The sequence below is a fragment of the Pieris rapae genome, chromosome 10, assembly GCF_905147795.1.
Source record: "Pieris rapae chromosome 10, ilPieRapa1.1, whole genome shotgun sequence".
Classification (NCBI taxonomy): domain Eukaryota; kingdom Metazoa; phylum Arthropoda; class Insecta; order Lepidoptera; family Pieridae; genus Pieris; species Pieris rapae.
The window spans coordinates 170,792-193,053 of NC_059518.1; the positions used below are offsets into that span (position 1 = coordinate 170,792).

Here is a 22,262-nt window from a genome sequence, read left to right on the forward strand (position 1 = left end):
TATTAATTTAGTATATTTTAGAGCTGGCAATATTTGGTCGAAAAATGCGCGCGCTGCTTCGTTTGTTTATCAATCAAACCGAAGCTAGGATCGCTGTGTGTTGTGTTGTCGACGCTCGAACCGATTTTGATAGACGCGTAACGGCGTTTATTACATCAAACATTACATTATTTTATCGACTAATAAACACGTGCCTTTATATTTAACCGCGAATTTGTTATTATACTGGGTAAGTAAGTTTATTTTACTAATTAAGAAATTATTATAAGTCTCATTAAGTACACATAAGGCTAGGCTGCTCAAATAAATACCTTATTAATTCAAATTTTATTTCATAAAAATAGTTTCCTATATTCGATCAGTTTTAAGAGTCGTATCAAAAAGGACCAAGTTCCAAAAATACCTCTAGCTAGTTTCCTTTAGAGCGGTAAATAAAGGTGGGTTTCTACAATGTATAAAAACAATTTTATAATTACTTCAGCTTGTTAGATTTTAACCTATGTTTTTCAAGCCTGGCAAAAACTTGAGTGGCTGTTACGGTTCCTAATTATTGTCATTGTTTCATACCTAGTAATTACATATATTAAATTAAGTAGTGTACACTTTTGTCATTATATATAAATTATTCGACATTTCTATAAATACGATAATGGGTCATTTGATATAATAAATTTATTTTATATATAGATAATACAGAAAGCACAAATTGTATGTTCATAGGTTTGTTTCTGGAAATGTTAACAATAAATTTGAAGTAATATATAATTATTATGTTGTACTAGAAAGATGTATTGAAATAAATGTTCTCTTAGCGGATTCAAATTTGATATTGGCAAGACTTGACTACGTCGAAAATCTCTCGAAACGTTGAGTTATGTAAATAATTATCTGTTAAATAAGTCTTTAACCACTAAAAGTAATAAGTTAACTTTTAGTGGTTAAAGACTGTTTGAAGTAAATCTGAAATAAATAGTAGTCGAATAAAACTGTAAACTTTGAACGAAGGGAAATAAAAACACTACAAATACCTACTGCTGTTTAAGTTGGACAAGCCGGTAACTAGTGCCTACGATGCTAAGTGGCTTACCTTTCAACGCGACCTGCAATTAACGCTGACCCAAGCCAGTCGAGTCACGGCTTACCCCTTTCTTAAGAAAATAATACCTTTATTGTCTAGTAGTAATATTAAAAGCTGCTTCACCATGGAGGTAGTCACTCTCTGCGAGAAACGAAGATTTGACACACTGCTTAAAAAAATGGTGTATTTATTAATTATGTCTTATTTAGAAATTACATAAAGTTATTTTACCAAAATTTTTCGTTCTCTATGTAAACGGACGCATCCATATTAATTAATATATACTTTTTAAAAAGCTATGAAAAAGTATATATTAATTAATAAGGATGCGTCCGTTACTTTATACCAGGTAATCTTCTTCTCATCTCAACCACAACACGCATTAAATCTATGATTATTATGATCATACATAATTAAAGGGTTAACAATTATAAGTTTAATGATGTTTGCTATCGAAAACTTTTTTGTTTAAAAAGCAATAAGTACCACTTATCTTGTTCTAAAAATGTTCCAAATTCCTACTTTGGAATCTTAAATGATACATTTTCATCATAGGCGGTATGTGTGGCCGGAGCCACTCATTACCGGTGTCTATGACTTATACATTATAGTACGGTAAAAATAGTAACGATTAACACAGTAAGATGAAGCAGATTAGGATAAGCATATTTTCATATTAATAACACCTTGTCTTGTAAAGCGGGCCTAAGCCTCTTTAAAGGTCGAATTGAATCTCGTGTCAGCTCATAATCCTAACAATATTATAAGCCGGTTAAGGTCTCGTGGCCCATATCTACGGCTCACATTACCTGCGCAGTAGAACAGGTAATCCTGTTAGGCGACCGTGACACGTCGTTCGGCTGGCCACTGAGCCACCGCTCAGTTTAGTTTCTGCATCCGTATAAATATGTGCGAGAGAAGTCGTAGAGCGTCACCTGCCATACAAGAAATGCTGGCCGTCTACGAAAATGGTATAACAATTCATTACGATCGAAAGTATTTCACCGAGGTTTCAGTCCGTTTGATTGTTGCACTGTGCACCCATTGATTGCGTATCCTATGGCCACTTGTCATTTAACACACGCGTCGGTTGCGAGTGAAACAGAAGCACTTATGGTCAGGTGCTTTCACGGTCCATGATTACGATGTCCGACCGTTTTGACATAGTGCACAGTCCTCATCACATACCTGTTGTGTTCGTCCTTGCATCTGCTTTCCACATGTCTACCCTCTATGTCTACTTTGAGAATACTTAACTGGCTTGTAATTGTACTTTGATCAGTGTGCTATTGTTCATTGTTGACTTTTATTAATCGCGTATTTATGACATTTGGTGATTTATTGATGGCCCAATTTCATTACGGCATTATCATAGAAATTTTAGGAATTCATGTTATGTGAAATGATCGTCAGCGGCTTTCCTCATTAGCTTTGTTGTCGGATGCCCTACAATGGAGCGTTGTTCTCACGTTATCTATACACATGTGCCCACGTCAGACGATTAAGCACGCCACGACCGCAATTATACAAACGTTTTATGTTTTTTTTTCCAAAAATTATGGTCACTATTTTTCTTATAAATAAAAGCCTTCTAAAAGTTATTTAATAACCTATTAGCTCGTAATTAATGAATATTGATGTTTACTAACACAACTGGGCGGTACCGTACAATGAAATCGTTTTATGATAACATCGTATCTTAATATGTTGACATCGCAATGCGGTAATACAGTTATATTTTTGAGTTTGCATGTAAGGCACGAGCTGCATTAGGTATGCGCGTCGTGGCGTTTGGCACTGCTACTGGACACAGAGATAGGGATCGTAGGAGAAGCGCACACTGGGTGGCACTGGCACGGGGCACCCCAGTGGCCATACGCACCTAAATGCATTTTGTTTTGCATAATGCTTTCGACTCATCCATATTCATATCGGCCTAACGTAGTCGATATTATACGCGTTCAGCATTCACTTTAACATATAATACGAATTATTGCATTATCTATTGGGTGCAAGAATTATAATAAAACAACAGCTGCATGAATGAATGATGATTACTAAATCAAAAAAATGAAATCAAACAATGGATTCCAATAATAATCATGAAGAGAAAATGCACCCTTACTAGGCGATGTGTAAAATTTCATTAAAATATCTACTTAATTGTTGTTAGCGATTTGTTTGGTAACAATCTTGACCGCACACGATGTGCCAGTTTTAGATGGAAAGAAAACGTAAGCAGCCAATGTTTGTCAAGAAAGATACGACTATTACGCATTTGTTGTAATTCTTCAAAGCGAAGCGAGTACATAATCATGACAAACTCGTTGTTTTATGCCTTCCTAAATTATGACCGTACGTCTAGTAGAATCAGTTTATGCTCGTTATAGCTGAGAACTGAGTGAGGAGTAATATACGATACAGATCGCGGTTTCTAGGAATAATGATATTTAGGAAGTGCAACGACAGAAATAAATGGTCTTCTCTGTGTTCTTGGCGGTTATCTTACTGAGCTTTACTTTTGCCATAGAATGTAATAGTTTATTCCAATTTAAAATAAATTCAACACATTTAAGATGCGTAGTAGAAATCAATTGTTTTTGTTTCGAATAAATTACTACTAAGTGAATACATAGTAAAAATAATGATCAATATCGGTACATATTGACCTAAAAATTGAGGTTGCAAATTGAACACGTGGGAGCCATAGTGTTAATAAAGCTCTTTCCGCAAGTGTCATGTTCCGAGTGGGGCTCCGCTGTAAGGAAGTCCTTGAGCACGAATTTTTCAAGTCGATAATCCTGTCAAGCATCGTTTTATACATCGTTTTATACAATACATTTTTATACACTTCTAAAAAAACTCCGCTAAGACATACTTGTACTTACTACTATGGAAAATAAAATATTTTGTCTTGTGTTATGTAACTTCTCATTGTTCACAACGTTATACGAATGAAAATTTTAGATTACCATTTTTAACAGGAAAATATAATAGCAAATTGTATTTTAATTATACAGTTGAAGCATCGTAATAAGTAATATTAATATATTATTTGTAAATATATTTATTTTTAAAATGAGACAATTACAAGAATTCATAAACTGGGCGGGCGGCAAGTAGGCCGAGAAAGCTTCGTCTGCCTTAAAGGGTCGTTGCCCTGCGCCCTGCCCGTGAACGTGCGAGGGATGATCTCGCCTGCTATCGATACACTTGCTAAAAATTGTTCCCGTAATGTGGTTATGTCTCCGACACACCTGTCACGTGTAAGTTAGTAGCGATCCAGGTAAGAATTCACCTTTACCGAATAAAGAAATTAAACACTTAATTGTTCTTATTCAAGACGATGGCGTATCATATTTTTCTGTTAAAAGCAGATATGATCTAAAAGAAAGGTAGATGTTCCCTATGGCACTTCACCGTTTGGAAATTCATATACGTATATCTGTAATTGGCGGAGTACAGCAAATAAATATTTTAAAAGTTTTATACTAGGTAAGTCGGCCACTGTCTGATTTGTAGTTAGAATTATGCAATGTTTGGTATTCAGTTGTCTTTAATAGCAATCGAATTGGTCGTAAATGTTATCGGTTTGCAAAGAGTTAACTTGCTTTTTATTTAATTATTACGTAATTATATTATGAGTATCCCTCACTATTTCGTAAGAAACTTGCTTAGCGCACTACACAGTGCTAAGAGTAGTGTCCACATATATCTGTGAATGAACACAACGGGACAATTTTTCACAGCAAGACAGGAGGAAGTCAAGTCTTTGTGAAAACTGTGCTTTATAAAGCTCCAAATGAACTTGCATACGTGAAATAATTAAAAGGTCACTGACCCCACCGCCATTACCTAAAGACTCGTTACTAATTTGATTTTATGTGCGAAAACGTTTTATACACGCAACGTCAATTACTGTAATTTGTTGATAGAGGATAATTTGGAATTTATCTTTTTTTTTCATCAAATATATTATCTCGACATCATTTTTACTATAAAGGCCTTACATTGGAAGATTTTAATGATTTTATTATGAAATAAAATAGGCGAAGAAGAACTATAACGTGTACAAAGTGTTGGCCCAATTACTCCAATTATAACCTTAAACGAACCAAATTGATAGTTGTTAATTGTAATTGTCGATACAAGTCGATTGCGCAAAATACGCATCGAGGCGTGGTTATTAAAATTCATAATTCTAATTAGTAATTAACCCTGAAGTTAAGTCATTATGAAGTACATTGTCAAGCTGAAGTCCTTGTAATACGCACTTATCTCTCTTACGACTCTAACGAGTTAGAAGCAACACAATACGTAACTATAGTTGTATAAAATCAAGATTATGCTATTCATTTATAGTTATCGTTTATTTAGATTAAATTCTGAGAAAATCCTACGTTTTGAGAAATGTTTTCCTGGGTGTTAATGTAAAAAATACTTGCCTTACTTAAAAATTAAAACGTTGCATTTATAACAAAATTTAAACAATGTTTTAGTTACTTAATACTACACACACATGTACAGGCTATTACGAACGTAGACTCTGCATATATAAAATTCGAAGTTATATGTTAAGGCCAAAAATATTTAACCTTTAAATTAATTGAGCATTAGTAACCGATTCGCCAATAGTTATTAACGATATTTAAAAGTAACTATTACATATAATACATTGCGTAGTGATGATCCTACTATTGAATTACACATTAGTTATTTAATAGTACGTTTAATATTTATATGTAATGTTACGTGCTTCCTTTTTATATATATATTTCTTTGGTTTGCTTTGGTTTCGCATAGGAGTTATGTTCTAAATGCCTTCTTTGCATTCTCTACAATAACTAGTTGTATTACCCAACCTAGTACGAGTAGTTCAGTAACTTAATTGTTGTCAAAAGCAACGAATACTCTTTACAAATTTAAATACGTTGCTTTAATGCGCTTGCTGGTCATTCCTTAGCCACTGTTTTTAATAAATTTGAAGGAAATTAGTATTTAAACATAGTACATTATGATCTAATATCGTTTTCTACGTTTGTTTTTATTGTGCTACTATTCAATGCGGGGGTGCTGCATTATGTTGATGCGTTTATGTTTAACACGTACTGTTTACAAATACAGGAGTTATGATGAAACGAATGGGTCGCCTTTGTTATGATTAATGAGCACAGAATTTGTTTGTTGCTTTACTTCGGCTTATTTAGCAGACACTTTAAAACCTAGGTATGTCGTTATTTTTATTTACATGTATTTTCTTGCTTTTATTAGGTTAAAACTAATTAAAATAGACATTCTACTACTGATTAAAGTAGACATTCAAATTTGTTGTCAGTTATATGAGCAAATAGTATCAAAAATGTGGGGACGATATTGGTCCCTTATAAAACAACCCTTTCAATGCACACCCTAAAATCATTTGAATGTGACTCTCTAGGGCGATTAGTAGCGTGGTTACGATGGACACTAGTTATTAACAACAAAAGACTTTAATTTTAAAAACATATCTGGGCACGCCGCAGAACCCGCCGACAAACGATTGTGGCTGTTAAATTCAAAGAGACGAACCTCTAATTTAAATGCAATTTAACAATGTATGCGCCTATGGATTTTATTGGTCTTATTAAGCTTCGTTTGTTGGTAATTACGTCTCGGAGCTTCGGTTATTGTATTTGACCTCGGCCATCGGGACCCACGGGAAAATATTCAAACTGTCGTCACATCTAATAAGTGAATCGTGCTCGCCCGCATCAGGAAGTGGCTTATGTATCGGGTGACGTATCGAATAGGAGATTTACGGTTCTATAACGTCACCTGCGAACGTTTCAAAGAAGAGCAATATTATTTTATTGAATGGTGTCGTCAACGGTTGAATACTTAGACACGACATAGTGCGCAGGTATGGAACTGTACTCATGTAAGTCAAGGCTACAGCACAAAGGGTGCAAAATTTTAAGTCCCCTTGCCCGACGACTTCAGCGCACCTATCGAGGCAATCGCTTTGAGGGTGCCATGAATTGTACAATCCTCTTAAGTGCTTCTTCTAAATGTTCCCGACGCATTTAAATTTTATTGGCCGTAAACTTATAGTTCTAACGAAGCTACATTTTCGAGAGCAATATTTCTTCATTCCGAATATTTTTCTGGACGTAAACACGTATCTTTATTGTTAGATGCCAGTTCCAATGCTTACGTAACAAATTAACTTTTAAGAATTCCTGTAAACTGGCGCAATACGAAATATGGGACGATTGGAGCTTAAAGATGGTTCGCTCTACTTGTTGTTTGTTCCATTTTTAAATAGATTTTTCTCTGATTAATTTACAACAAAAGCTTTTTAGCGTCGATCGTCGATTATATTTACTCGAGCTTTGTACATAATGAAATACCGTTATGTGGAGCGATGAAATGTTGCGTAACCTAGGCCACATTTTAATTGATACCGGTTCCATAGAGCTGATTGCTTGCAAGGGAATTTAGGACGCGTCTGACATTTAAATACCTATTACAGATTAATTCAGCCACAGAGAGACTAGCCTATTTCAAGCAATTGCACGCGATATTTTGATAATTTTTTGTACTTGATAGCTGAGAATATAAACAAAAACTTATTTCTTCGCCACCGACGCTTAAGTTAGCGAATAATTTTATAATCAGTATTGAAATATACTTTCTTGTTAGTTGACGACAGTACGTCGAGTTTCAATTAAAATCACATTTATCATCGACGTCCTGACCTTTTGAGGCCCAGTTTAACCTTTTACTCGAGTGGACGTCGCTAGAAAACTTTACGACATCAATGTTTCCCTTAATTATTTATCGATATTACAGAATTTTATTGAATTTTGAGGTAACTTACTAAATAAGGTTAAGAAATGATATTATGTTATATCTAAGATATTGGTTGTAAATCAAAATTAATAACAATTTAATTAATAGAGCTTGAAGAAATTTAAGCAATTTAAGTAGGCGCGGTGTCTCCCTTGTTTCGTAAAGTTAAATGTGATACGTTTATTATTGCAATTATTTTGCATTGAGTCACTGGAGACAATGGCACTTGTTAGAATACACACCTTTTTGTTTCATTATAGAGCCAGTATTGTTCTAATTAGATAATACATGAACATATTCACACAAAAAATGGATACTGTAGTGACTTTTGTTGTCTTCTCGACATTAGCGCTTTATCAAAATGTTTATTTTTTGAACCCAGACTATTACAATTCGAAATGCTCAGACACTTCTCCCCTTTTCCTATTTCTAATCTTAAACTATAGAATGTGCAGTTTTTATAACAAATTTATTACAAAATTAAAAACAGATACCTGTATATATGAAGAATTGTATATGAATTAAAAATAGTTTTAAAATAAATACCGAGTAAGATTCCTCATGATTTGAATACAGTAAATGTGGAGTTGAAATGTAAGAAAAATATAACTCGTAAGGATTTCTGTTGAGGAGATGTGACGCACTTAAACATTTCAAAGTACATACTTTATGAAAGCCTAGAGTACTTAAACGATGAAAGATAAACCGAATAGTCAACACATTTTAAGTACCTATAAATATTGAGGTATGGGTAGTAAAAAATTGAGAACCGTAGAGAAAGTTTTAAAATCCTCTTTGTATTTACTTAAAAACGCGTTGATTAATAATAATAATTCTTAATTACCAAAAATATGCTGGTTATTATGGTTGAATAATACATATGTGTTATAATTTGTTTTTCTTCGTATATTCTTGAATTACGTATTATTAAGTAAATAAAAATTACAATGTTTCACTCAAATATTCATTAACAGTATAACAAGAGATTTTAAAACTAGTAGATGTAGTCGATTTATAACGGATCTTGTAGGAAGAACTTGGCAAATTTTTGTAAATAATTATAAGTAGTATCTATCTTTGTGTAGTACAAAAAGTGTTTTTACTTTTATAAATCCGTATGACATTCCGGCATAACCAATTTCTCCTCATGTCTCTGCCTCTCGAACCTTGTCCATTCTAGATTTGAATAGAAATATTTAAATAGGTATTTTATACAGAGCAGTATGCAGTTCCGGTGTATACGTGGACGTAATTTACATATGTTGGGCCAAAATACTACCTTCAGGTTTATCGTATTAATTTTTTTATGAACATTGTAACGTTTCAAGGCTTAAAAAGTAAGCAGCTATCTTGTTCAGTAGCATTTAAAGTCTTTGATGATATAGCCGTATTGAGAAATATGCAAATTATTCGCATTTTATATTTAAGCAATTTTTAATATTTAAATTTAACGAGAAAAGCATGCGAAGCTGGTATAAATTGTTTACTAATTACGTTTTCTTATAATGGAAAATTATAAGAATGCACATTTATGTGCTACAAGTGCCTAAGCCAAGCTGTAAAGTGTAAAGCACTACGTAGTCATAGGTCGTCACATGGAAGTTACTTGTGAAATGAAATAAAAGAAACTGCTAGAAAAACGTACGGTTGCCTGGCATTTATGACGCCCTTAAGGAGATTAACGGCCGTAGCCTTCAAATGTTGCGGTGACGTCAATTATTGTTTTCAGCAAATGAGCACGAGCCTGACCTTGTCTGAGCAATAAGGTGGATGGGGAGCTAAAAATACTATGTGTCAGGGGTCAAGCTTATATCAATCCATTTAATGAAAACCGACTGATGTTTATGAAAAAGAATGAGCCCTTTTAAATAGCAAATATGATTATATGGTTTCGTCAATTTAGTGTACAAATATTATACATTATTATTATTGCCACGTAGTATAGAATATTCTTAAAGAAAAAAATATCTTTCGTTAGATTCAAAGATAGAGAAGAGGATGGCTATAAGATAATTGTATTCTATTTCGACTCGCAGAATGCGCCTCTCATCTTTCAGAATTTGTTCGGATTACGTATATCGACCTTGAAAAGGTTTGCTTTCGATGTCGGTGGGACCGCCTTTTGTTGTCTGGTTCTGAAAGAGATTAATACCCCTCTTAGACCCTTAAAATTCAGTGAATACTTGAGCCACTGAAATAATTCTAGATTTAAATAACCTAACACCTACATAAAGTGTACTTCAACCGATGGCAAATGAAAGTCTTCCTGGTGCTTTTCTTATGGCAACATAATAACATTTTAATAATCTTGGAACATAATTGCCTCTATATCATGTTCAGAATATTATTATTTGTCACCCAAGCTTCCTCTTGTTCCGTAACTCACCGGTAGAATATTCCCTGACAACACGCGATTTGTGCAACGATACGCGTTATTTCTTTAATTGTCATTTTACAGTCTAGTGGTTCTTCATTTACGACGGAAGAATGTATTTTATAATAAAACCAACACTTTATCTGAATTTGTCGTTAACAATTTTAAATGCTATTTGATGATCATGAATTCATTAGAAATAGATTTAACTCCAATTGCATATTAATGTCATTGTTATATTATTATATTTTTCGAGTACAATACTGTATTTGATAAAGAGACACGTACCAGACATAAATACTTTCACTAAAGTGAGAGCAAAATTAAATATAATATTGTTGCGAAGTTGTCATTTTATGATACTTAGATAACACTAGGACTACACTAGAAACGTCTAAAGATTTAATGGCCCATTAGTGAAATCTAAATTGTCTAGATATACTTTAGATAACATATGCAATAATGGCAAATAGCATATAAAATGTCAGGTTGAAAGTTTAAATTTAAGTTATTTTTTATAATTATCTTATTACGTAATTATCTTATTGTAAGTCTTTTTATTTTATTGTGTACCTAATCGCTTAAACCTCAGTTACCCATTACGCGAATAAAACAGATTTTGAATCAAGCCTTTGTTTTCATAGAAATAAAATATAATAATAGATATTGTAAATAATATACAGTCTTTTAAATTTTCTTAATCTAAATAGTGATAATAATAATTATTACAAATCATACGTTTATGTAAAATAGAAATCTAATGGAAAGGTCATGATGTAGACGTATGTGTGTGCCACTTCAGTACCACAAGAATTGATAAAAGGCGTACCAAGAATTTGCGTGTACCTACCATTCTTTAAGAGGGATGGCAAGTGATTATTATATAGATAATTTATTCATCTTAATGCAACTTAAAAGATGTTGCGTCTCTGTCGTTCTTAACATCATTTTTTAAACCATACTTACCAAATACCAATAAATTAAACAAAATTATTACTTGTTTAAGTATATGTACAATTCTATAGTATAATATATAATAATTGTAAAACGTGTGTTTTACTACTCGGAAGCACGTCAGTGTTCAAGTTGGTTATCTGTAAGTGGGTTGTTAAACGTCGCTCGTTATAGTTTCCTCTGGAAGTTCAGTGATAAGAAATATTTGTAATTGAATTGACGAATTTATTTTGACCAAGTGCCTACGCTCCTCAACAAGGGATTGGGGTCATTGAGGCCTTTATTGCCTGCTTTCGCTACTTGTATTGTAGATAATACCATACAGTTTTAGGTTTAAAACTCACACAGATCTCTAAATAAGATCTTTGTATATAAAACACAGCTAACAGTTCATATAATTATAGAATATAATTTAATTGTGTCTGTAAATGCCAAACCTATCCTATGCTACATTTTAAATACATTAAATCTAGTTACTTATTTGTGAATTATCCGTATTTACTAACAACTAATTCTTACGTCAAAATTTGTATTTACAATTAATCTCGCGATCCCATGGCTTTAAAAACTTCATAACTCAAAGTGGCAGGAACGAGGCCACGATAACGAGCGCGAACGAATCGAAAATATTGCGGCTGCAACCTGCAGACTGCAGGTACCTCTCTCGACAGGACGTTTCCCTAATCCCCTGTTATTGCAGTCGGTGTACCTGGAATGCATTCAACGTTGGGAAAACGTTGCACTCGGTTTAATTAACACGATTAAAGTTAGGTGACCACTGTTTTTATCTGGTATTCGTTTGATAAATATTAAATTAGTGAAGATAAATAAGAGTTTACAATAATTTACCAAAAGAATTAAATATTTAAATTATAAGAATTGACAAATTCATGTGACTAATAATGTAAAATTCCTTTAGGGACAAATTTGCGCACCATTGTTGTGGCAAAATATGAGGACTAACGATTGTACCACTTTACAAATTTTTGAACCAAATACTTGCAATAAATGATTATTATTATATTTATACGATAGTCAGCAGTGTCATTAAATTCTAACGCTTACGGCGCGGGCGCAAGGTTTTATTAAGGCGTCACGGTTTGTTCTGATGATATCATGCTGATTCATAAGATTGTTTATATTGGCTAACGCTTACAAAGATTTTTAATTTCACAACCATAAATCTAGATTGCAGTTTTACAACATATAACATATAAGCCGTGTTGTAATTGCATTTTTAATTAACAGCAGTGTGTGTGGAAATTGGATATAGAATTTGGCAATTGTCAATCGTTTTAGCTACGTTTTGTAATTGTAAAGCTGAGAATTCTTTGTAATATCCATAGTGAGTAAATACAATAACGAACTAGAACGTTCTCATCGTAAAGTTTTTGCCTTCGTTTTAATACGTCATGGTCATAGTCCATCTTTTTATAAACACTTGGCTATTATGAATTTATTCTTAATTATTATTGTTAATTTGGCTGGTAAGTTTAAAAGCATTAAACAATTCGGTCTATACATATTATCGTGACGAGACGTCCCAGGTAACTACATTCTGGGATTCGTATCATTAAAGCCAACTACCTTTTTTTAAATAAATAACTTTACAAAAGTGTTATTTTTGTCATTGACTACTTATTATTTGACCTAAATCAAACCAATGTTTTGAGTCAAAGACTAAATGGTCACTTCATCTATACCAGATCCGATAACCAAACAAAATCTTAAAACTAAACAAAAAATGCTTCTATTTATTATTATTTCTAAAGTAATTTCAATGCTGAGTTATCAGAAAAGACTGATTAGGAATTTAGAGAATTCTTTATTAATCCTTGTCCATTGTCAAGTGTCTTTAAACCCTTCCATAATCTCTGCGCCCAATCTTCTGAATAACTACTAATATACGTAACTAGTTATACACAGATATTCGACTCGTTTCTTAATTTTTGTTTTTTATTTCTAGTCGAGGCCGGCAACTTTGAGTTTGGAAGTGGACGTTCGAGTCCCGCAATATCATCCGAGCTGGGAGCAGACACCGAGATGGTCCAGGAGGGTGGGGCAGGGGCCGTGGACGAAGGGCTGATCGCCCCGCGTCGGCTTAACAACCCCTGCCTGGACAATTCTGCGAGGATGGACTTACATAGAGAACTGCTCTTCAATCAGAGGATGTAAGCCGCACTTAATTTAAAAAAATACTTAAATACGATGCTGAAATGTGGAAGGTGTAAGCATTTCACTGATTTCTATTTACTGCTATATTCTTCGTTCGTTCTGAGGTTATTACATGTACGCCTTATTACTTTGAAGATTAAGCCTTCTGATACCGATTTTCGTGGTTGGAATCCTTTAGCGATGTCTGTTCATCTTATACGATAATCTCGCGGCGTTTTCTTTGATCTAATCTTTACGGGCCACTGTCATCTAAGAACTTGAAGTTAAAGTAAAATAATGTTTTCGGCTCTGTGCACTTGATAACAATAGTTCCTACTACTGTCATTCGTATATTCATATCATCGCGTACAAGCATTAATTACCATATTAATATATTTTTTGTTGCGGTATTTCAAAGTTTTGAGCATCACGTTCATATTTCCTTGAATGCATTAGACACGCTGATATTGTCTGATTGAGTTGCGCACGATAGTGATACAAGTCAACCGAGCCTTTGCCGCGCCTCGTCTGCATCTAGTTATAAAATAGACCAGAGATACCTTTTGCTGTATACTAGCGTATAAATAAAAGTATACGTAAGATAAATATCAAAATTTCAAAATTATCAGTGATTTTATTGCGCTCCAACGAAACAGGATCATCGTGTTTTTAATGACGTCATGTATAAAATATGTATAGTCAACTTTAACAGCTTATGGTCGGCTCTCTTCGGAAAGTGTTTTAGTAGCCTTTGCCATTTGACGTAATGTAGCACCGAAGCAGAACACTAGAGCTTGCCAAGTCGCGTTGGACCACAAATAGTGAAAAAGCGCTTTTGTATGCAGAAAAATAAAGGTCAAGGTTTCGATGAGCATAAGAACATTACTAGAACATTGCTTTTGATATGCGGATTAGTCGAAAGTTCGTTTCGAAATATTCTGGGTGTATTAATTTAATATTTTGTCTGTTAATTTATCAATATACCTCTACAATTAGTCACAGATCATGAAGATAACTATAGTAGCTATGTGGAAGCCAAAATACCAATATTACTAAGAACTCTCGAGCCAAATATGCCTTATATGAATAACAAACAGGTCAACAGCTGTAATACATATAAGTATAGGTATGTACCTATACATTTGTGAGTAGGCGCTGTTAAAATGCGCTTATCGTAGCACTCGCTATCAAATTTTACGTAATATTTATGATAATATTTACACGAGTCTGTACCGATGTATGCATATCTAGGCTCGTAATTAAAGTTTACCGAGCTTTGTGTGTATTGCCTATACAAATTGACTAATTGGTGAAAACTCAGTTAATTTCGTTATATAAGTTAAGATAGTATTACTTGATATAATGAACCCAAGTTAATGTATAAGGTTTCTTATAAAGGCTTTTAGCGTATCATCGGTCAAGGCTGTGAACATTAATTATTGTAAAGGTGCCTAAATGAATCATAATTATTCGTCCATCGCATTAACAAAACTTATATCGGCAGAGAAACTCGCGAATTTTTGTATTTAACCTATCTATTATACTTAAAAGATAAGATTAAAACATCTATGCTAATTAACTACGAAACAAAGAATGTATATTAAATAATTTGCGTATTATGTATAGAACAGACTTACTTAATATTAAAAGTAATAGTGATTTAATATACAAAAACAATGTACAAAAGTGCTGACAAGATTATTTCCTATTTTAGGTGGTTATAAAATAGAAAAATATACGGCCCATCCGGTAAATCATGAACTCTAGTTTAAGAAAGCGGCCGTCATTGTAGAAATTGAAAAACCTTTATCAGTGTTCAATAGAATTGCAATTCTTGGAAGTTGGTTTTTGTTGTGCCCGGATTCCTCTGTACAGGTGCACCACATCCTGTGCTGAACCCGAGGCATTATTGAACATCTGTCGCTCACAGTTTCTCAGACGATGATCGTGGACCATTCGCCATACGCTTTGTACTATTCGTGTGTTACGTATGATCTATTGTCGTACAAAAGTGTTTTTTTATTATACCTTTTATTTGTGTTTATTGCTTTTACTGATCGCATACAAATATTTATGTATTACAATACATGAACATTGATTGTTTTCGGATGCGTTTAGATGACACGTCTGCTTTGCCGTGACGTTTCGTTAGTTACTCCAACAGTTATCCACTTTGTCACCACGTTGACCTGTTGATTCAATCCATTTCCACATCGTTCGAGCCGACGCTCGCCTGATTTCCGTACGCCTGGCTGCGGAAGGAAACAATTCCGATTTGCCACTGTGATTCAATGTGTCTGCTGAACGTCGCGAGAGCAAATTATTTTCGAAACACGTAAATAACAGCAAAGATAATACATTATTATGGAATGGAAGAGAAGTACGTAGGAACAAATAGAATCGTTAATTGGATCCTTTCTTCTTTGTAATACTGCCATTTGGAGTAAATTTGATGAATAAATTTCTAAAAGAAAAAACAGCCTAAACATTCATCTATTTGAAAATATGTTTTAAGAATCAAACATCTTTTATAAAGCGATTGAAATAACTTAGTTCGCCAACTTTCGTAACGTCTCCCATTGCAGAATATTTCGGTTGCAAATCGATTTACCGCAATATTACCTATCAGATTGTTGCATTTCGACGTCTTAATAAACCGTACCGATTTAGTCCGTTTTCAGATCAGAAACGGTTACTAGGAATCGGTTATTTCGATCTAGAAATTACTTTCAACTGACGAGGAAGTAATGAAGAGCATCGCGTCGGAGTCTGTTGCAATTAACAGAGCCTAATTTAGTCGATGAAGTTAATGGTGCAGCAACTTCATTTCAGTACGTTCCAAGCTATTTTCTAAGTGATTTCAGCCAACAATAATTGTGAATCACAAGCTAGACCTGTCTCGATTAGTCTAATTACTGAGAACATAAGTGTAATGTATTCTTTTCAAAGTCGGCCTCTTTAAATAATCTATGTTTTGAGGAAGAACCCACGTAAATTGTAATCCACTGACAAAATTTACATCGTTGTTGAATTCCCTTCCTCTTCACTAAAATCAATATGCTGCGATTCGCGAATCGAGTCCATTTTTAGGTGTACGAATTGCGTATCGGCTATATTTACATTACATTACACACCTTGAAATAATTTCAATTCGGCTCAAGTACTTGAATCTCCCGGAGAGTAGGAACTCGGGACGGTTCGAAACCTCTAATAACACCGCTCCACTAGTGTACCTAATTTGGTCAACGCGACCACTACACATTAAATAAAGATTTTTAGATTGACCTATGTATAACGAATGTATCTCGTTTGACACGATTTAAAAGCACCCGAAACGTCGAGTTATGTAAATCATTTAATAAATTCACGTTCCAGTATTTTAACTTGTAACCTTGGCCTGACAGCAATATACCTATACTTCTTAACATTTTATCACGTGAAATGAACCAGTTTATAGCTACATAATACTAATTTTGTACAGTAGCATGTTTACAAAATGGTCGGCAGCGTTATGTACAAATAATTAGCTCTTTTCCTGATTACAATAGACGTAGGAAACAGAAATGCGGTTCGATTGCACTGCACATGCTTACAATTCAATAACTTGGATGACGTCAGTGCACCGAAATAGTTCACATGTGCAGGTGCCGGCTATGGGAATGCTTTTGTAAATGTATAACTGTAGTTGAAGAACATTAAGTACTACTATTTAATCCCAATGGGGAATTTCCCAAAAAGAATTCCCATGTGGTCATTACATTTATCATTTTTATATTATTACTCTGTTTAATTAGCGCTTGGGATTCTGTAAATAAGTACCTACACGTGTGTTTATCCGATATAACATCATTATGTTATATAAATTCAATTTCCTCATTGTGTAGTGAATTCGTAGAGTGCTTATCACTGAAATAAACATTACCTTATATGGTAGCGAAAATTGTACCTACGATAAGATACTACGTACAAAATATCATCAGCCGCGTTACTACACAGCTGCTCCGTCACTGCGTATTTCGCTAACATTTTACAAGCTGACAGATTGAAGGCGTAATTTAAATTAGTCAGGCTAACGTTCATCTTAGAAGCGTCGAATTAGGACCCCGTAACTTAGATCACGTAATTTTAGATCAGTACTTTAAATAGTAATTGAGAAGACTATAAGCAATGTAAAACAAAAGTATAATAGGTACACATGTAGTTTTTACTTGGGTTCTTTCAGTTCAATTTAGTAAGCCATTTAATTTGAAGTAAAAGTATTTTTATGATACTTTTATTTCAAATACGGCAATACGTTCATGTACTCAGCAATTAATGTAAAATAATAATATATAATTTTAAAGAAATATGTTTTACCTCGAACTTCATCAACTATCTGCTTAATCTCTAATACGCAATTCATAACAACAGAAATATGTTCAAATAAAATTACATTTAAAACCTAATTAACTATATTATAATCGTGGCCTTAGTTTCTCTTATCGATGATTGATAAAATGTTTTAAAGACGTCAGACGTGAGAAAGAGATGTCCGATGTGTGTCTTTATGCGTATTGCGTTATACAGATATTGTTTCTGGGATAAACAATTGGGAGACCTCGAAAAAATTCAACGTTTCTATTGGTTACTGGATAAATATATATTATCTATACATTTATCGATACCACGATTTTTTATATGCTTGTGAAATAAAACAATAGTTTAGTTTCAAGATTTTTATTTTTTACTAACTAATTAATAACAACTTTTAATCTATTGACGAGTTTTCGACCTACAGAAAGGTTTAATTTTTTTCTTTAGCATTAATATCAGAAATTAATCATTTTTTTTGTTTAAAAATGTTAATGATCTTTTATCGTACATAGTTTTATCACAGCTGTTAGCTTCCATTTGTAGAACAAAGCAGGTACCTATTAGATGGCTTAGACCTTTTTGGGTCAAACCTTGTCCTATTTCTGCAGTTAAGCTTCGTAAAGATTAGAATTTCATCATTAGTTTGTTATCTACGAATATTCAACTATTCGAATATCTAACTAAAAAGATGTATAATTAAATAACTCTTAATATACATAATAAGTAATTGGCAGATTAATATTCATCACTTATTTCATAACATTAAAATAAGAATTTAATATTCATTTTACGCTTATCCTTGCAGAGGGAAAAATGTTCTGAACCAGAAGAGCGAACTACAAAAGGCCCTTTCAAAACACAAAGAGAAGCAGCTCATGAACCAAGTAAAGGAGAACCGGGAAACGCCAGGTAACTTTATTTTAAATGAAGCTTAGCGCAGCTATTTAGCGACGTGTTACTAAAAGAGCTTCAACTAGGCATATATATATATTGCATTCACAGAAATACTTTTGTAAACATTTGCATTTCCCTACTTGCTTACAGATAATTTAATTGTGAGACAAATGCGTACTGTAAAATGAAATTCATTTAAAAGTAGTAGGTACATAGATTAATTATAGATAATATTTAAGACATATAAAGATACTAATCTAGATATGTTACTTCGCTCTAGGCGTATTCACTCAGTTAATCTAGGTTTATTCGTTTTCGTCAAACATATTATGTTAATTAAGTGCATTTATGTATAGTCAAAACAAACTTCTTAATAACTGCGATGGATTTCAAGCAGCTTCCTTAACGAAAATATAATTTTGGCAATAATGATATCTGCCAAAGACAATGCCAACATTCACCTTTTCAAATAAAAAAATGACTAAGCATAAAAGTGCAATTAATAGAAAGTAGGTATCTAGGTTACAAAATATATTCCTAACATACGTTTTTAATCAGTGGCAATTCATGCAAATATTGAGTTGCATTACCTAATAGTAAATAAAATACACCGGGAAGAGTTCAGTGCATTAACAAGATGTTATCTAAATTGTTATATAAAATAATTAAACCTTCCCTAATAGGTTAAGTTAATTGACACACAATGAGAACAGCTGAAATGATAAAAAATAGTGTAACCAAATAGTTAATATGGTGGTTATCGACTGTCCGGCTGTGAGCGGGCTGCGGCGGCTTTTTATAATCCCAAAACGTAATTTTAGCCTCAAGCACCACTAAACTTTTACTTTTTGTTGTTAACGACCAGTTTCTCCAGACACGTAAGTAAGTCAAGTTTCGGTTGTTTTTCGCTGCATTCTGACGGATACCAACAGGCCTCGGGGGCAGGTGCATCGGTCATTCAACCTTAATGATCAATAACTATTTATCGAACACGATTCAACACTAGTAGGTGACGATGTTCTGTCAATAAGGACTCGCACACGACTCAGACAGAGACAGAGACTTCATTAAACTTGGAACGATTAAATTACCTAAAATTTTGAGATGATCATTATTGTCACAGCTTATCAATACACTATCGTCCGTGTACACTTAGCATAAGGTATGAAGTATGTCTTATCGTGAAGGTCATCACCTCGTTCTCGGAATGTTATCGCTCGATAGTGTAAAAAAATGCCAAGCGTAATTCCAAGCCAAGGCATTTTACACGATGTTTGAATAAAAAAAAAATGAAATTTTTCAGAGTTAGAGAGGGCCATAGCTGAACGCGCTCGCAGGTTAGAGCAGGCCGAGCAGAGTCACGAAGAGATCGACCCCGCGACCAACCCGACCTTGCAAGAGGTGCGCGCGCGACTCAGACACGCGGCACCGCCATCTCCCGCCGCGTCTGCGCACTAAGTACCTTTCTTACCTCCACATCTTCAATCCACGCTTTATTTCATCCACCTATCGATGTGATAGATTCAATTATTTAATACAATTGAGAGATAACCGTTCGTCTCAATGTTTAAACGGACAATTTTTATCATATTTAAAAAAACAATCGTAGTAAACTGTGAAAATGTATAAATAAAAATGATTAGGTTAAAACGGGCCTAACGACGCAATGGATTTTCGTATATGAATCTATGATTTCTGATTGCGGCGCCATCTACATGATATCGTAAATCATTGTAGTAGAAACGTGGAGGCAGTTAGATTGGAATTATCTCTTTAAGTACTCAATAAAGTAAAGAGACTATTTTTCTTTTAATAATCGTATAAATATTAAACATGTTCTGCGGTCCACGAGAGACGCAGGTCTCTGAGTTCCTGCGGCGTCTCGTAGATGGCGCCATTGTTTATAGTTTGCGATGCGAAAGAGCTTTCTCGGCGGCGCGTGTAATATTCGGTTATTAATTATTATTATTATTGTAGATAGGAAAACCTAATTTAGTGTTTTGTCTTCGAACGGAGTCACTGAAAGTGTCACAAAATCATTTTTGAATTACGTTCATTTGGTAGTCGTTTAACGTTGACTTCTTAGTTTATTGTCTTAAGGTATATTTAAGTGTAATTTATATTGATTTGTTACCAAAAATATCCCGCACATCCCGCGGGATGAGCGGATCGACTGAGGAATCGACTCGAGCCGTAACGATGAGGGTAAACGTCGACTTCTAGAGAGACAAATATTTTTCTAACCCTTTTTGAATGACTTTTCTCACGAACCCTTTCGCACCTTGTCCTCGGGTGTCCACTGCGGATGGCCGTCTGCGGCCTTGAGGTATTTTAGTACACATTGGATATTTGTAGTTAGTAGACGTTAACTACTTAGAACCCTATTTACATGGTAGTTGGAAAGTAGTCTTATGATCGCTGTCTTAAATCTTAAAAATCGTATATTTTCCCAAGCCATAAAGTATTTTATATAATATTGAAGGTTCAGAGTAGTCCCCGAATGTAGTCGACCAATATGTTCGATATCGACGTGTTCATGAAAGTGATAGAAAAAGATATTTTTGTATTTTTATGTAACCTAGAGGTTCTAACTCCCGACTTCCTACTGACCGTAGTCGTTCCGATTCGTAGGTCTTTAGGTAATCTTGTAATTGTAATCGTAAATCCGACTAATGATAAATAATATCTAGCGAATCTCCAGAATATCTGTTTGGATTCGGGAAATAAATGTTGTCGCCGTACGAAAAACATTTCTTTCTCCGACGTGCCTATTAGTCATTATTGTTGATTATTTTCAGAGAATGACTTTTATTGATGGTTGTAAATTTATTAATTATATTGAAATACTCTTCTTCCGTGTTTGCTATTTTCACCATTTTTTCTCTCATATTGTCTCTCGTGTAGCTTTCGATTTTTATCTATTTCTAAAGTATAAGAGTCAACTTTGAACGTGCAGTTGCTGCAAGTTCTTGTTTTTGAAAGCGAAAATGACGAAAGTATTCGAACAACTTTAATTTCAAAAGCGAACATAATTCCACTCGTTATTCCTTCCACTTCAGTTTTCTTCTGGTATTTTGTGTTTTATGCTAATGGTTTGTTAAGTACCTTGGACTCATTTCCACCATCAGAAATATCTCTTTCGTCAGAAATATATCCTATGGAGTAAGGGCAAAGCACATTTTTAAAAAGTGATCGATTCGGGGTTTCGGGATGTTCGCTTGAGATGGTGAAAATGAGAGTAAAATGATGATTTAGTACAAAGTGGCAACTCCATGTGAAAAGTTTGTTTAAGCTTCAGCTTGCGAAGCTGTGTCTCGTGGCCATTTTACGTTTGTTATGTGACTATTTAGACTTAAGACCATTTTGTAATAAAGTTGACTTGAATTGTATGAACCGTTTCGTAATAATTTACATAGAAAAATAAAAGTGTTTTAGCAAAAATGTGTTTTTTATTTGAATATCGATCTAAATATCTAATATATTTTGAAAGACTCGATGAAAAACACATAATTACGGCAAACAATAATTGGACATGCGGCGTAACGGGCAATTTGCTAGAGGGAAATGCGATTGCCATTTAGCTATCGAGTTTAAAGAGTACCTATGAGCTAGGAAGTCACGAAT

General features: G+C 33.9%; 1 protein-coding gene across 2 annotated transcripts; it reads left to right on the forward strand.

Annotated features, from left to right (window-relative positions):
• The first annotated feature begins 73 nt into the window (after window positions 1–73).
• On the forward strand, window positions 74–22,079 carry LOC110996688 (protein FAM107B). Of its 2 annotated transcripts, none has more exons than XM_045629762.1 (4): window positions 74–229; window positions 13,204–13,408; window positions 18,550–18,653; window positions 19,942–22,079. In XM_045629762.1, exons 2-4 carry the CDS (start codon window positions 13,281–13,283, stop codon window positions 20,094–20,096), a joined length of 387 nt encoding a protein of 128 aa, XP_045485718.1. In that variant the 5' UTR covers window positions 74–229; window positions 13,204–13,280; the 3' UTR covers window positions 20,097–22,079. The 2 variants fall into 2 exon arrangements, with proteins under 2 accessions (XP_045485718.1, XP_022120197.1); XM_022264505.2 differs by lacking the exon at window positions 74–229 and adding an exon at window positions 1,986–2,049.
• The last annotated feature ends 183 nt before the right edge of the window (window positions 22,080–22,262 follow it).